At 36.7% G+C, this 16,367-nt stretch overlaps 1 protein-coding gene across 1 annotated transcript in view; it reads left to right on the top strand.

Moving 5' to 3' along the window:
* LOC101051686 (disintegrin and metalloproteinase domain-containing protein 5-like) overlaps positions 1-16,367 on the top strand; it is a 102,123-nt gene that overhangs the window by 39,309 nt on the left and 46,447 nt on the right. The window contains exon 12 of the mRNA XM_003942405.3: positions 3,778-3,961. Coding sequence (XP_003942454.1) covers positions 3,778-3,961 — 184 coding nt within the window. The remainder of the gene's footprint in view (positions 1-3,777; positions 3,962-16,367) is intronic.

The raw sequence follows: 16,367 nt of genomic DNA, 5'->3' as shown, positions 1-16,367 counted from the left end.
AATGTTGAGGACACACTCAAACTATAGCATTTCACCCTAACCCCGCAAATTCACATTCTTCTCACAATTCAAAATACAATCATTTCATCCCAATAGCCCCCAAAATCTTCCTGTAGCATCAACTCAAAAGTCTGAAGTTCAAATTCTAGTTCAGATGAGGATAAAACTCTAGGCATGGTTTATCCTGAGGCAAATTCCTCTCTAGCTGTGAGCCTATGCAATCACTAAGTTGCATTGTTTTTTGGTGCTTCCAAAATACAATGGTGGGACAGACACAATATAGACATTCCCATTCCAAAAAGGAGAAATAGGCAGGAAGAAAGGGGTAACTGGTTTCACATAACTCCAAAACCCAACAAGGAGAAAGAACACTGGCTTAAACCTGGAGAATAACCTCCTTTGACACCATATCCTACATCCTGGGCACACTTGAGTGGAGGTTGAGTCTGCAAAGCCTCAGGATTCTTGCTCTTTTTTGGGCTTAGTCCACCCAACAGCTTTCACAGGTTGGAGTCTCATGCCTGCATCTCTCCCAGACTGAGCTTGCAAGCTGGTGGCTTTAAAGTTCTGGGGCCTCAGGGGCTTTCCCACTCTCATGGATTCACTAGGCATTTCCCTAGTGGGAACTCTCTGTGATGGTCTCACTTTTACAGCCTTGTTGGATTTTGCTCCAATGGGAGCTCTCTGCAGTGGCTCTATACCTGTGAGAAGTCTCTACTTGGGCTCCCAGGCTGTTGATGACATTGTTTGAAAACATCTAGGTGGAGGCCACCGTGGCCCTGCAACTCTTGCGTTCTGCAGGTCTGCAAAGTTAGCATTGTGTGGACATTGTCAAGGCTCACCACATGCGCCTTTTGGAGAGGTGGCTGAGCCACACCTGGGCCCACTTGAGTAATGGATGGGGAAGCTGAGAAGCACTGTGCCAGAATGCAGAGCTCAAGGCAGTGAACCTGTGGAGCCCACACCAGGCCTGTTCATTGAAACCATTCAGCCCTTCTAGAGCTCTAAGCCTGTGGTGAGATGATAGGAAAGGCACCCTCAGAGATCTCAGAAACAGCTTCAGGATCATTCTGTTGTCTTCCTGGTTAACCTGGATAGAAACTGGAATGTCAGGAGAGCACCTTCCTTGGTAGGTTGCTATCAGCAGAGATTCTAATTGATTTCCTTGATTGGTGGTGCCATGTTCATCTGGTGTTTTCAGCAAGATTCCTATTAGATCTTGGTGAGGAGTGAGTCTACTCAGACTACCTTGGGTTATCCTTTTGTGTTTCTGAAAACATTAAGCCTGGGTCATTGACTTTTGTTGAGTTCAGAGATATGAGATTCACAGCTATTATGCCATTCTTCTGGTCCTGGGAATACAAACCTGTTTACCTCTCTCTTCTCACTTTTCAAGATTCTCCTTAAGTTGCTCTTTGCATTAGTTCCAGATTTTATACATGTACTTAGTGAGAAGCAGGAAAAAACTAAGTCTATGCCATTTTGTCTGGATGAGAAGTCTATAACATTATTTGAAAAATGTTTATGGAAAGCAAAAGCTCTGAAATAAGTTATCAAAGTTAATAATAGCATTTTTATGTTGGCATTTATAGAAACAGTACAAAAATAAAATTAGAGAAAAATATATTGAATATTGCAGCCAAAATTTTAAATTCAGTTGTTTGGTACTAGGAAGATAAATAATAACATAATTGCTATGTTTAAACATTTAAAGTCATAAGATAGGTATAAGTGGCTTTCAAAAAGTTCATGGAAAATGTGTATTATAAAAAACTACACATGATTAAAATTTTTTGGCACCAAAATAACTTATATCAAGTGGTCATAACGTGTCTGAATGAGATCTAGTTTGAGACATATGGAAGGATAAGACATCAGATTTAAAAGGGCCCCTATCAGAACTACATGAATTCTGCTCAAACTGAAGCAAAAGTAAACATCAATTTACAGGGAAGCTTTGGTGGAAAAATGGTGAAATCACTGATGCTTTACAAAAGTCAATGGATACAGTGCCCCAAAGTAATTAGCAGTTTACAAATGGTTAAAACTCCCTTTCTGTTTGTTTGTTTTGTTTGAGATGGATTGTCACTCTGTTGTCAGGCTGGAGTGCAGTGGTGAGATCTTGGCTCACTGCAACCTTCGCCTTCCAGGTTCAAGCGATTCTCCTGCCTCAGCCTCCCAAGTAGCTGATACAACAAGGCACGTGCCACCATGCCTGGCTAATTTTTGTATTTTTAGTAGAGACAGGGTTTCGCTCTGTGGGCCAGGCTGGTCTCGAACTCCTGACCTCAGGTGATCCACCTACCTCGGCCTCCCAAAGTGCTGGGATTATAGGTGTGAGCCACTGTGATTGGTCAAACTCCTTTTAAGAAGGGATGAGACAGTGTTGGTGATGAAGCTTGCTGTAGCAGACAGGCAACATCAGTTTACAAGGAAAAACATTTATCTTTGTGCTGTCATTGAAGAAGACTGACAACAGCAATAGTCAACATCATAGACATTTCAATTAGTTCAGCTAACACAATTCTGACTGAAAAATTAAAGGTGAACAAATTTTCCACTCAATGGATACCAAACTCATTGTGTCCAGATCAGCTACAGATAAGAGCAAAATTTTGATGGAAAATTTTTTGAAGCAATTTTGGAAATATAAAAATAAAACTAGTGAATTTTGCAAGTCATTGGATACACAATCGGTATATTTTTATAACAGTGAATTGGACTTCTGTATATTGGTAACAAACAGAAAATGAGATAAAAGCTACAATTCTACATACAATGTTTCCCAAAACAGAAATTATACAGATATAACTTCAATAAAGTATATGCAATTGTGTACAAGTAAAAATTAAGATTCTGAAATATTTCTTTGAAGAATTGCAACAGGAGGGGGAAGAGCTTTACCAGCACGATCATGAAGATAAAGCACAATCAAAAAAATAGCTACCAAGAGGTGGACGTGGTCCAGCTAAAGTAAAACTAGACCAGTTAAAAGCATATGTCATGGCAAAAGTTTTAGGATGCTGAAGATATTTTGCTTGTTGACTTTCAGGATGGCTAAAGAATAATATCTGCCAACTAGGAGGCATCCATCTTATATTCTTGATTTGGCTCCTTCTGTCTTCTATTTGTCTCCTAATCTTAAAAGCTCTTTAAAGGGCACTCATCTTTCTTCAGTTAATAATGTAAAAAAGGACTGAATTGACCTAGTTAAATTTCCAGGATCCTCAGTTATTTAGGGCTGGACTAAACAGTTGATATCATTGCTTACAAAAATGTCTTGAACTCTGTGTTGAGAAATAAAGTTTATATATTTATTTTCATATTTTAACTTTGTATTTTTATGAACTTTTAGAGGTCCTCATATCTATATTGGATCTTGCATAAAACAAGATGTATGACTAAAAAGAATTTTGTCATATATGTATATATATACATATATGTATATATACATATACATATGTATACATATGTATATATACATATATGTATATATACATATACATATGTATATATACATATATGTATATATACATATACATATGTATATATGTACATATATACACATATATATTTATTTTAATATATATATTTTTCTTGGTGGAGTTAAAAATATGTTAAAACATATTAATAATGTAATAAGTATGTTTTAAGATTTGCTAAGTGTTTTCTATGAAGACTAATGCTCTTTAAAATCTCTCCTTAAAGCACCATATTATGGGATATATAAAAATATACAACAAAAATTTGTGTCATATTCATATTTTTATATTTTAGGCACTCTGGCGGTGTAAAGGATTTTAGCATCTGTAGCTTGGATGACTTTAAATATATTTCTTCACATAGTGACCTTACATGTCTTGAGAAAGACCATCTTGAAATGCCAACCTACACATCAATAAAAATATGTGGCAATGGAGTGGTGGAAGGAGATGAGGAATGTGATTGTGGCACTAAACAGGTTAGTAGAATTTTTTTCTACAATTTAAAAAATGTTCTGGTAGTAAAGAAGATAGATACCTTATCTATTAGTAAAATAGATTTGAAAAATACATTCTTTGTAAAAGATAGGGGCCTTTGTTTTTTAATTTTATTATTTTTGGAAGCATGGAGCAAAGGTCTTAGATAATTTTTGTCTTCAGTTATGTCTTCTGACATTATTTAGTGTATATATTAGCTCAAAATTTAAATATAATGGCCACAAAGAGTTATCTCAGGGATTGAAGGAATATGCCCTCAACAACAAGCAGAAATAAAAACAAGCAATGACACCTAAAGACAGTAGATTATAACCAATGGGGTAGAAAAATGCATGGTTTGCTAATATAGGTGAAAACATTTTCTATGGAAAGGTGATTTTAATCAAAATATTTTGAAATTAAATCTATTATAATTATAAAAATATAAAACTAAGATCAAACAAAAATAATTATAAAAGATGATAAAGGGATATCAGCAAGATAGCTCATTAGACAGTACTAGAGGCACCTAATGCTGCTCTCCCACTACAAGAAAGGACCAAAACAATGGATAAACAGCTACATTTGACCGGAGTGACTTACATGGAGTGCTGAAGTACAGGAATGAAGTAGTGAAAACCCTGTGGAGCACAGAAACTCAGAATGGCTGCCTAGAGAAAAGAAGGAAACACTGTGGTTATTCCAAGATAAGCACATAATGATTAAAGAACAAGAAGTAAAACTCAGTTTGATCTAGAAATATAGAATATTAGGCAATCTACAAAATAATAAAACTAGTGACTCTTTCAAGTCATTGAATACAAAAATCAATATATAACAATGAATTGGATTTCTGTGTACAAACAACAAACACATAGAAAATGAAATCAAAGGGACAATTACATACACAATGTTTCCCAAAACATGATGAATATAGATAAAATACATTTAATTGTTGACAATAAAAATGAAAATTACTCAGGAAAAGAAAAAAACATTGAAATAAATGGAGACATAACCCACTTTTATGGATTGGTAGACGTAATATTGAGATTTCAGCTCTACACAAATGGATCCATACATTCAACACAGCACCAACCAAAATCCGCTCATCTTTTTTTGTAGAAATTGACAAGCTGATTCTACAATTGATATGGAAATGTAAATGACCTAGAATAAACAAAGCCATGAAAAGAAAATAAATTGGAGCACATATACTAATTTTCTATAAATGTCAAAATTTTCTGTAAAGTTATAATAATGAAGACAAGGTAGTATTGACCAAAAGTTAAATATGTGCAATTAATACGGTAAAACAGAGAATCCAGCTATAAGATGATATTTGTATGGCCACTTTATATGGTTGGACATAGAGCTATTTAATTGGTGAAGAAAATCTTTCTAACAAAATTGTAAGAACTAAACATATGTGTAAATAAAATAAAACTTCATCTCTCACCATACACAAAAAATTAACTTGAAATAAATCAAAGGCCTAAAATTTAGAACTAAAGCTCCAAAACTTTTGGGATAAAATATATGAGACAATCTTTGTGATTGGTGGTAGGCAAAATTTTTTAGATATGTCAAAGAGAAGGAAGTTTAAAGAGAAAAATAGTTGTATTTTCTCAAATTTAGAACCTTTTTCACTTAGACTCTGATAAAAATAAAATGACAAGCTCCAGAATGTGATAAAATATGCATAAGTTATATATTGGCAAATGACTTTTATTCAATTATTTTAAAAGACAAGACTCAGTTTCTAGTCAGGCATCTAAGACTCTTGGAAGTTGCAACTCCAATCTATCAACAAGTAAAAAGCTGAACAAATAAAAAAATTAGCAACTCTTTTCAGATCTGTCAGAGAAGTGAGATCACAGGATGAACCACTGTTCCCAAATTCAATAGCCCAACAAGTGAATACAGAGAACCACAACTTGCTAGAGCAGAAGCACGTGAGCTAAACTTTCACACAGCCAGTGGTGGAGTAGAAAAGCCTAAACTAAAATTAACAAATTGCCAGAGGCTCTGTGTATACAACTATGAGAGTTAAAAACTCTAGAAGGACCCATTATTCAGGATGTTCTCATACTTTTACAAGCTTTACCTCTAGGAGTTTAATCTTATTCTCACAGTGAATATCAGAGAAAAATTCCCTTGTGCTTCCAGAAGGAGGAAGAGAAAAGGAACCATTCTGAAATAAACCAGAGCATTCAGTTCTTCTTACCAAGAAGAAATGAAAGGGAGAAATTACCATTAGTATGTTACTATAAATTACACTATCCCTGAAGTGGAATAGTGTTATTTGAAAGTGTACTTGGATTAATTGTAAATGTATATTTTCATCTCTAGGGCCACCATTAAAAAAGTTTTAAAAAAGTATAACTGATACACTAAGAAAAGATAGAAAATAGCACTGTAAAATGCTCAGTTAAACACAAAAGGCAGGCTGAGCATCATGATGTACCCCTGTAGTTTCAACTACTTGAGAAGATGAGGTGAGAGGATTCCTTGAGCCAAGGAGGTCCAATCAGCCTGAGCAATGCAGTGAGATCCTCTCTCTAAAAAGAAATAAAAAAGGAAAAGAAAAAAGAAGACAAACACAGGGACACAAAGTCACACAAATAGAAAACAGTAATGAATATAGTAGTTATTAATTCAACTGTATTTATTATCACTTTGCTTTCAATGAATTAAGTGCATCAATTTAAAAAATAAAAAAGATTATCAGAATGAATAAAAAACCAAGATCTAGCTATATATTGTGGTGGTTAATACCAAACATCATTTGGTTGGATTGAAGGCTGCAAAGTATTGTTTCTGGTGTGTCTGTGAGGGTGTTGCCAAAAGAGATTAACATATAAGTTAGTGGACTGGTAAAGGCAGATCCACCTTTAATCTAGGTAGGCACCATCTAATCAGCTGCCAGCATGGTCAGAATAAAAGCTGGCAGAAGAACGTAGAAAGGCTAGACTGACTGAGTCTTCTGGCTTACTTCTTTCTCCCATGCTCAATGCTTCCTGTCCTTGAACATCAAACTCCCAAGTTTTTCAGATTTGAGACTCTTGGACCTTCAACCACAGACTGAAGCCTGCACTATTGGATGCCATACTTTTGAGGTTTTGGACTGGCCTCCTTGCTCCTCAGCATTCAGATAGCCTACTGTGGAACCTCACCTTGTGATCATGTGAGTCAACACTCTTTAATAAACTCCCCTTTATATGTACATCTGTCCTATTAGTTCTGTCCCTCTATAGAACTCTGACAAATACAGTTGTCTACAAGGAGCCCTCTTTAGTATAAAGATACACTTTAAGTAGATTAAAGAATGGCTAAAAACATACTATGCTAATAGTAATAAATCCTGGAGTAGCTATATTAATTTCAGACAAGCAGTCTTCAGAGTAAGGAAAGTTTTCCTGGATAAAGAGGGACAATTATAATGATAAAGGGGTCAATTCTGCAAGAAGAGATAACAATTTTTAATGTGTATATGACTAAAAACAGAGGGTCAAAATGCATGAGGTAAAAATAGATAGAACTGTAAGGAGACATAGATGAGTCTACTATTATAGTTGGAGACTTCAGCAGTCCTCTATCAGAAACAGACAGATCCAGCAGGCAAAAAATCATTAAGGACATAGTTGAACTTAACAATAACTTTAACCAACTGGATATAGCAGACATCTATAGATGACTTCATCCAACAGCAAAATAATACAACTTTTTTCTCAAGGGTATATTGAACATTTATCAAGACAGACCATGTTCTGAGCCACAAATCACCACTTAACAAACTTAAACAAATAGATATCATAAAATGTCTGACCTCAGACCACAGTGAAAACGAACTAGAAATTTGTAACAGATTGCTGGAAAGTCCCAAATACTTGGAGATTAAAAAACATGTTTCTAAATAACACATGGGTTATAGAAGAAATATCAGGAGAAATGTAAAAATAGTTTGAACTGAATAAAAATGAATACACAATTATCAAAAGCCATGGTATTGAGCAAAAACAGTGCTCAGAGTAAAATTTATAACATTGGTTACATGTATTAGAAAAGAAAGTGGATCTAAAATCAACAGTCTAAGCTGCCATCTTAAGAAACCAATTAAAGGGGGTTAGGATCCATATGGCCAAATAGGAACAGCTCTGGAGTGCAGTTCCCAGCGAGAACAATGTAAAGGGTGAGTGATTACCACATTTCCAAACAAGTTTTGACTGCCCACAGACCAGGAGATTCCCAAGCTGAAAAGCACCATGAGTTTGCAGCATAGCTGTTTCAGCTGATGCAATGGGTCTCCGTGCAAAAACTCACACAAATCTGGGTGGCCATTTCATCTGGTTCCTGGAATGCCTAGGAGACAGTTGCCCATTCAACTGAAAAGAAGGGGGCTGAAACAGGGAGCCTGGTAATCTGGCTTAGCGGGTCCCATCCCCACAAAGGCCAGCAATCTGAAACACCCTGGATTGAAAGTTTTGCATCAAGTGCAGCTGGACCTGGGACGGTCCAGCTCTGTAGGAGGAAGGACATCTGCTATTACTGAGGCAGTTGACCACTACCAAGGCAGTCCACTATTACCAAGGCAATCCACCGTTACTGAGGAAGTCCACTATTACAGAGGGAGTCCACCATTACTGAGGCAGCCAACCATTACTGAGGCAGACCATCATTACTGAGGCAGTTCTAACTATACCTCTATAAATAAAACCACAAGGAAGTTCACACAGCAGCTGGGAGGAGCCCATGACAGCTCAGCAATGCCTCTGCTGGCAGACTGTGACTAGGCTACCTCCTTGTTGGGCAGGGCATTTCTGAAAAAAGGCAGCACTATGTCAGGAACCTATAAATAAAGCCCCACCTTCCCAGGACAGAGCACCTGGGAAAAAAGTTGGTTATGAGTTCCACTGCAGCAGACTTAAATGTACCTACACAGCAGCTCTGGTTGGAACAATGGAGCTCACAGCTCAGCTTGTGAGCTCCTAGAAGGGACAGACTGTCTCCTCAAGCAGCTCCCTGACCCCTGTATATCCAAAGAGACACCTCAAAAAGGAAAGCTCAGGCTGACATCTGGGGGTATCCTTCTGGGATGAAGATAACAGAAGAATAAACTGGCAGCAACCCTTACTGTTCTGCAACCACTGCAGGTGAGCCCCAGGCAAGCAGGATCTGGAGTGGACCTCCAGCAGTCCTACAGCAGAGGGGCCTGACTGTTAGAAGGAAAAGTAAAAAATGGAATGAAATAACTTCAACATCAACAAAAAGGACATCCACTCAGAGACCCCATCCAAAAGTCACCAACTACAAAGACCACAGGTAGATAAATCCACAAAGATGGGAAAAAAAACAACAACTCAAAAAAGGATAAAAACACCGAATGCCAGAACACCTCTCCTCCTCCAAGGGATCACAATTCCTCACCAGCAAGGGGAAAAAGCTGGGTGGAGAGTGAGTCTGATGAATTGGCAGAAATAGACTTCAGAAGGTGGCTAATAACAAACTTCTCTGAGCTAGAGAACGTGTTCTAACCCAATGCAAAGAAACTAAGAACCTTGAAAAAAGGTTTGACAAAATGCTAATGAGAACAAACAGCTTAGAGAAGAATATAAATGACTTAATGGAGCTGAAAAACACAGCATGAGAACCTCGGGAAGTATACACAAGTTTCAGTAGCCGAATTGACCAAGCAGAGGAATGAATATCAGAAATTGAAGATAAAATCAATGAAGTAAGATGAGAAGGCAAGATTAGAGAAAAAAGAGTGAAAAGAAATGAACAAAGCCTCCAAGAAATATGGGATTATGTGAAAAGACCTAATGTACATTTGGTAGATATACCTGAATGTGATGGAGAGAATGAATCCAAGCTGAAAAACACTCTTCAGAATATTATCCAGGAGAACTTCCCCAACCTAGCAAGGCAGGCCAATGTTAAAGTCCAGAAAATGCAGAGAATATCACAAAGATATTACTTAAGAAGAGCAACCCAAAGGCACATAATCATCAGATTCACCAGGGTTGAAATGAAGAAAAAATGCTAAGGGAAGCCAGAAAGAAAGGTCGGGTTACCCCAAAGGGAAGCCTGTCAGGCTCACAGTGGATCTCCTAGCAAATACCCTACAAGCCAGAAGAGAGTGGGGGCTAATATTCAACATCCTTATGAAAAGAATTTTCAACCTAGCATTTCATATCCAGCTAAACTAAGCTTTATAAGCAAAGGAGAAATAAAATCCTTTATGAACAAGCAATTGCTCAGAGATTTCATCACCACCAGGCCTGCCTTACAAGAGCTCCTGAAAGAAGCACTAAACATAGAAAGGAACAACCAGTACCAGCCACTCCAAAAATGTACTAAATGGTAAAGAACATTGACACAATCAAGAAACTGCATCAACTAACGGTCAAAACCACCAGCTAGCATCAAAGTAGCAGGATCAAATTGACAAATACCAATATTAACCTTAAATGTAAATGGGCTAAATGCCCCAATCAAAAGACACAGACTGGCAAATTGGAAAAAATATCAAAACCCATTGGTGTGCTGTATCCAGGAAATGCATCTCACATGCAAGGACACACATAGGCTCAAAATAAAGGGAGGGAGGAAGATTTACCAAGCAAATGGGAAGTAAAAAAAGCAGTAGTTGCAATCCTAGTCTCTGATAAAATAGACTTTAAGCCAATAGTTAATAAAGCTTCCAAAAAAGAAAGCATCAGGCCCAGATGAATTTCCTGGTAAATTCTACCAATCATGTAAGGAAAAAACATACCAATTCTCTATGGTCTCTTTTAGTAGATAAAAGCAGTGAAAATACTTCTTATCTTATTCTGTGAAGTCAGCGTATTCAAATATTGAAAACCAAGATGAAGGCATTACAAAGAAAGAAAACTACAAAACAATATCACTCAAGAGCATAGAGGCAAAAATGCCCAACAAAATATTAGCAAATGAATTCCAACAATGTATAGAAAAATTGTATAACAGAGTTAGGTAGGTGGGATTTATCCCAAATGTGGAAGGCTAATTCAACATTTGAAAATCAGCTAATGTAATCCATCACATCAACAAAGTAAAGGTGGAAACATTATGTGGTCATGTGAATAGATGCATTAAAATCATTTTATAGAAACTAATAATCATTCATGATTAAAAACTCTGAGTAAATTAAGAATAAGAAAAACTTCCTCAGCATGATAAAAAATATTAACAAAGAACTTACCTGTGAGAAATTGGAAGCTTTTTTCACTAAATGAAGAACAAGTGAAGGATGTCTCCCTTCATCATTACTTTTCAGTATCACACTGGAAGCCCTAAGTAATGCAATAAATGATAAATATAAATAAAATGGATACAGTTTAGGAGGAAGTAAATTAAAGTGTCATTGTTCCCAAATGGCATGATAATCCATGTAGAAAATTTGAAAAAAATCAACAACATAAAACTATGTGAAACAAATAAGTGGTTATAATGAAGTTGTAGGATACAAGGTAAATATACAAAAAAGTCAACCTCTTTCATATATACTAATAATGAACAGGTGTAGTTTAAAATTAAAAATGCAGTGCCATCTACATTCTCATTCCCTGAAATTAAATACTTAAATATAAATCTAAAGAAAAACTTCAAGATCTATATGAGGAAAACTATAACACTCTAAAAGAATAAAAAAACTAAATATACTGAGCATTATTCCATGTTTATAAATAGGAAACCAATATTGTAAGATGTCAGTTCTTCCAACTTTGATCTAGAAATTCAATGCAATCTGAATTAAAATCTCAGAAAGTTGTTTATTGATACTGAAAAAACGATTCTAAAGTTTGTATGGAGAGGCAATAGACTCAGAATAGTCACAAGAAGGACAATCACAAAGTTTGAGGACTGATACTACCTCACTCAAGAGTTACTATAAACCTACAACAATCAGGAAAGTGTGGTATTTGCAAAAGAATAGACAGATTGATGGAATGGGATAGAGAGCCCAGAAATAGACCCATATAAGTATAGTCATCTGATTTTTGATAAAAGAGCTAAGATCATATGATGGAGCAAAGATAGTATTTTTGACAAATGGTGTTAGAGCTGGATATCCAGATGTGAATATTGATAGAAACTTTATACCTTTTGTGTAAATTAACTTAAAATGGATCACAGTCCTAAATGTAAAATGCAAAACTATAACACTTCTGTAAGATAACATAAAAGAAAATCTATATGATCTTGGGTTTGGCAATAATTTTTAGATAAACCAAAGGCACATCCATGAAAGAAATAATTGAGAAAATGGACTGTATTGAAATTTAAAAACTTTCTTCTCTGAAAAAGATGCTTTCAAGAAAATGAAAGGATAAGTCACAGATTTTGAAAAAATATTTGCAAAGGACAGACATTAAAGGGGACTTTATCCACAAAACAAAAAGGACTCTTAAAACTCATTTACACAGTTTGGCTATGTCCTCACCCAAATCTCATCTTGAATTGTAGTTCCCATAATCCCCATGTGTTCTGGGAGGAACCTGATGGAAGGTAATTGAATCATAGCATTGGTTACCCTCATACTGTTACAGTGATAGTCAGTGAGTTCTCATAAGATTTGATGGTTTTATTAAGGGTTTTGTTGTCCCATTTGCTTGGCACTTCTTTCTGTCATGTGAAGAAAGACGTATTTGCTTCCTTTTTTGTCGTAATTGTAAATGTCCTGAAGCCTCCCCAGCCATGTTGAACTGTGAGTCAATTTAACTTCTTTATAAATTACCCTCTTTCAGGTATGTCTTTATTAGCATGTGAGACTAAACTAATACAGCAAATTGGCACTGGGAGTTTGGTGCTGCCATAAAGATACGCAAAGGTGTGAAAATGACTTTGGAATTGGGTAACAGGCAGAGGTTGTAACAGTTTGGAGGGTTCAGAAGAAGACAGGAATATTTGGGAAATTTTGGAATGTCCTCGAGACTTGTTGAATAGGTTTGATGAAAATGGCGGTAGTGGTGTGGCCAATGAAGTTCAGACTGAGGTGGTCTCAGGTGGAGATGAAGAACTTCTTGAGAACTGGAATAAAAGTGACTCTTGATATGCTTTAGCATGAGACTGGCAGCATTTTGCCCCTGCACTAGAGATCTATCGAACTTTCAACTTGAGAGAGACAATTTAGAGTATCTAGCAGAAGAAATTTCTAAGCAACAAAGCATTCAATATTTGACTTGGGTGCTGTTAAAGCATTAAGTTTTATGTATTCACAAAGATATGGTTTGGAATTGGAACTTATGTGTAAAAGGGAAGCAGAGTATAAAGGTTTAAAAAATTTGCAGGCTGACAATGTGATAGAGAAGAAAAACCCATTTTCTGAGGAGAAAAAGAAATTCAGGCTGTCTCCAGAAATTTGTATAATGAGGAGCCAATGTTAATCACCAAGAGAATGGGGAAAACATCTTCAGGGCATGTCAGAGGTCTTCAGCACAACCCTTCTGATCACAGACCCAGAGGCCTAGGAGGAAAAAAATGGTTTTGTGGGTAGGGCCCAGGGCATTGCTGCTTTGTGCAGTCTCAGGATTTGGTGTCCTGCATCCCAACCATGGCTAAAAGGGGCCAAGGCATAGCTCAGGCCATGGCTTCAGAGGGTGCAAGCCCCAAGCCTTAGCAGCTTCCACATGGTGTTGAGCTTGTGGGTACACAGAAGTCAAGAACTGGGGTTTGGAACCTCTGCTTAGATTTCAGAGGATGTATGGAAATGCCTGGATGTCCAAGTATAAGGTTGCTGCAGGGTGGCACCCTCATGGAGAACCTTGCTAGGCAGTACAAAAGAGAAATGGGTTTGAACCCCTCTCCAGAGAGTCCCCACTATGGCACTACCTAGTGGAGCTGTGAGAAGAGGGCCATTGGTTCTCCAGACCCCAGAATGGTAGATCCACTGTCAGCTTGCATCGTGCATCTGCAAAAGCCAGAGATAGTCAATGCCAGCCCATGGAGGAAGCTGTGAGGGGGTCTATACCCTGCAAAACCACAGAGGCAGAACTGCCCAAGGCTGTGGGAGCCTACCTTTTGCATCAGTATGATCTGGATATGAGACATGGTGTCAAAGAGATCATTTCAGAGCTTTAAGATTTGACTGCCCCATTGGATTTTGAACTTGCATGGGGCCTGTAGCCTCTTTATTTTGGCCAATTTCTCCCATTTGGAATGGGTGTATTTACCCAATGCCTATATCTCCATTGTGTCTAGAAAGTAACCAGCTTTTGATTTTACAGGCTCATAGGCAGAAGGAACTTGCCCTGATGGGAAAGCATGATTGTGTTTTAAAATGTGAGGACATGAGATTTGGGAAGGGCCATGGGCACAGTGATATGGTTTGGCTTTGTCCCCACCCAAATTTCATCTTGAATTGTAGTTCCCATAATCACCATGTGTTCTGGGAGGGACTCAGCAAGAGGTTACTGAATCATGGTGGTAGTTACTCTAATGCTGTTCTGTGATAGTGAGTGACTGCTCTTGAGATCTGAAGGTTTTATAAGGGACTTTTCCCCTTTTGCTTGACACTTCTCCTTGCTGCAGCCCTGTGAAGAAGGATGTGTTTGCTTCCCCTTCTGCCATGATTTTAAGTGTCCTAAGGCCTCACAGCCATGCTGAACTGTGAGTCAATTAAACCTCTTACCTTTATAAATTACCCAGTCTTAGGTATGTTTTTATGTATGTGTAAGAAGAGACTAATACACCTAACAATAAGAAAACAAACAACCTGAGTAAAAAATGGGCAAAGGACTTTAAAAGACACCTTGTCAGAAAAGACCTATAGATGGCAAATACAAAAAGATGCTCCACATTGTATATTATTGTTGAAATGTAAATTAAAACACTGAAATACCATTATATACCTATTAAATGATCAAAATTCTAGAACACAAAAAACACAAAATGCTGATGAGGCTGTGGGGTAAGAGGAATTTTCATTCATTATTTAATAAGCAAGATGAGTGGAATGCAAAATAGCACAGCCGTTTTGGAAAATAGGTTGGTGGTTTCTTAGAAAACTAAATATGCTCTTAACATATCCAGCAATCACTCTCTTAGTATTTACCCAAAAGCGCTACAGATTTATATTTACAAAAAAAAATGCATACACATGTTTCTAGTAGCTGCACACAGATGTTTCTAGTAGCTTTATTTGTAATTGCCAAAACTTGGAGGCAACTAAAATGTTTTTAAACAGGTAAATGAATAAATAGTTTATGGTACATTGGACCATGGGACACTATTTAGTGCTAAAAAGAATTGAGCTATCAAGCCATGAAAAAACATGAAGGAATTTAAAATACGTATTACTAGGTAGAAGAAGCCATCTGAAAAACTATGTATACCACATGGTTTCAACTATATGACATTCTAGAAAAGACAACGGTATGGGGAGAGCAGAAAGATCAGCAGTTCCCAGGAGTTAAAGAGAAGGAAGGGATGATTAGGCAAAACACAGAGAACTTTTAGAACAGTGAAACTACTCTGTAAGATACTGTGGTGGTTGATACATGTCATTATGAATTTTTCAAATACGTATCATGTATAGCATCAAAGTAAACCCTGCTAATGTAAAATTGAACTCCAGGTGGTAATGGTGTGCCAATGTAGGGTTATTATTTGCAACAAATGTACCATTCTGAGATGTTGATAAGCAGGGAGGTTGTGTATGTGGGTGGGCAAGAGATATATGGAAAATCTCTGTCTTCTGCCCAATTTTGCTGTATTCCTAACAATGCTCTCAACATATTATCTACTAAAAAAAATCTAAAAAGACCAAATCTATATTTCTTTAGAGTATGTATTACAACTCAATTAAAAGGGGAGAAATAAACTAATAAAAACGGGCAAAATAATTTGGACAATTTACAGTAGAGTGTTTATAAATGACAATAAGAAAATGAAGTGAGGTTTAATATCACTAGTCATCTGGGAAAAATAATTAAAACCACATCATATACACTGCACATGTATCAGAATGTCTGCAAAAATACACCCCCTTCTGATAAAAACAGTGATTTTTGTTGAGATATAGAACAGCTGAAATGTGTATAAATTGCTAGTTGGGTGTAAAAATATTTGAAACATTTTGGCAATGTCATGTAAAGTTAAATATATACTTTCCTTTTGACCTAGATTTCCATGTCTGAGTATTTTTTATTCCAAAGAAATGAAAATATATGTCCCCCAAAATGTATGTACATGAATGTTTAGAGCTGCTTTATTTGTGGCAGCCAAATACTAGAAGCAATCCAAATATCTGTCATCATGTGGACAGATACATTGTGGTATTTCTAATCATTGGGAAACTACTCAGCAATAAAAAATGAACAAAGTGTTGGTAAACGTAACAGCATTGGTGAATCACAAAAGAAGATTATGCTGATTGAAATAAGC

The sequence above is a fragment of the Saimiri boliviensis genome, chromosome 13 (genome assembly GCF_048565385.1).
Source record: "Saimiri boliviensis isolate mSaiBol1 chromosome 13, mSaiBol1.pri, whole genome shotgun sequence".
Lineage (NCBI taxonomy): Eukaryota > Metazoa > Chordata > Mammalia > Primates > Cebidae > Saimiri > Saimiri boliviensis.
Note: the sequence above shows the minus strand (reverse complement) of the source record. Positions and strands in the feature narration are given on the sequence as shown.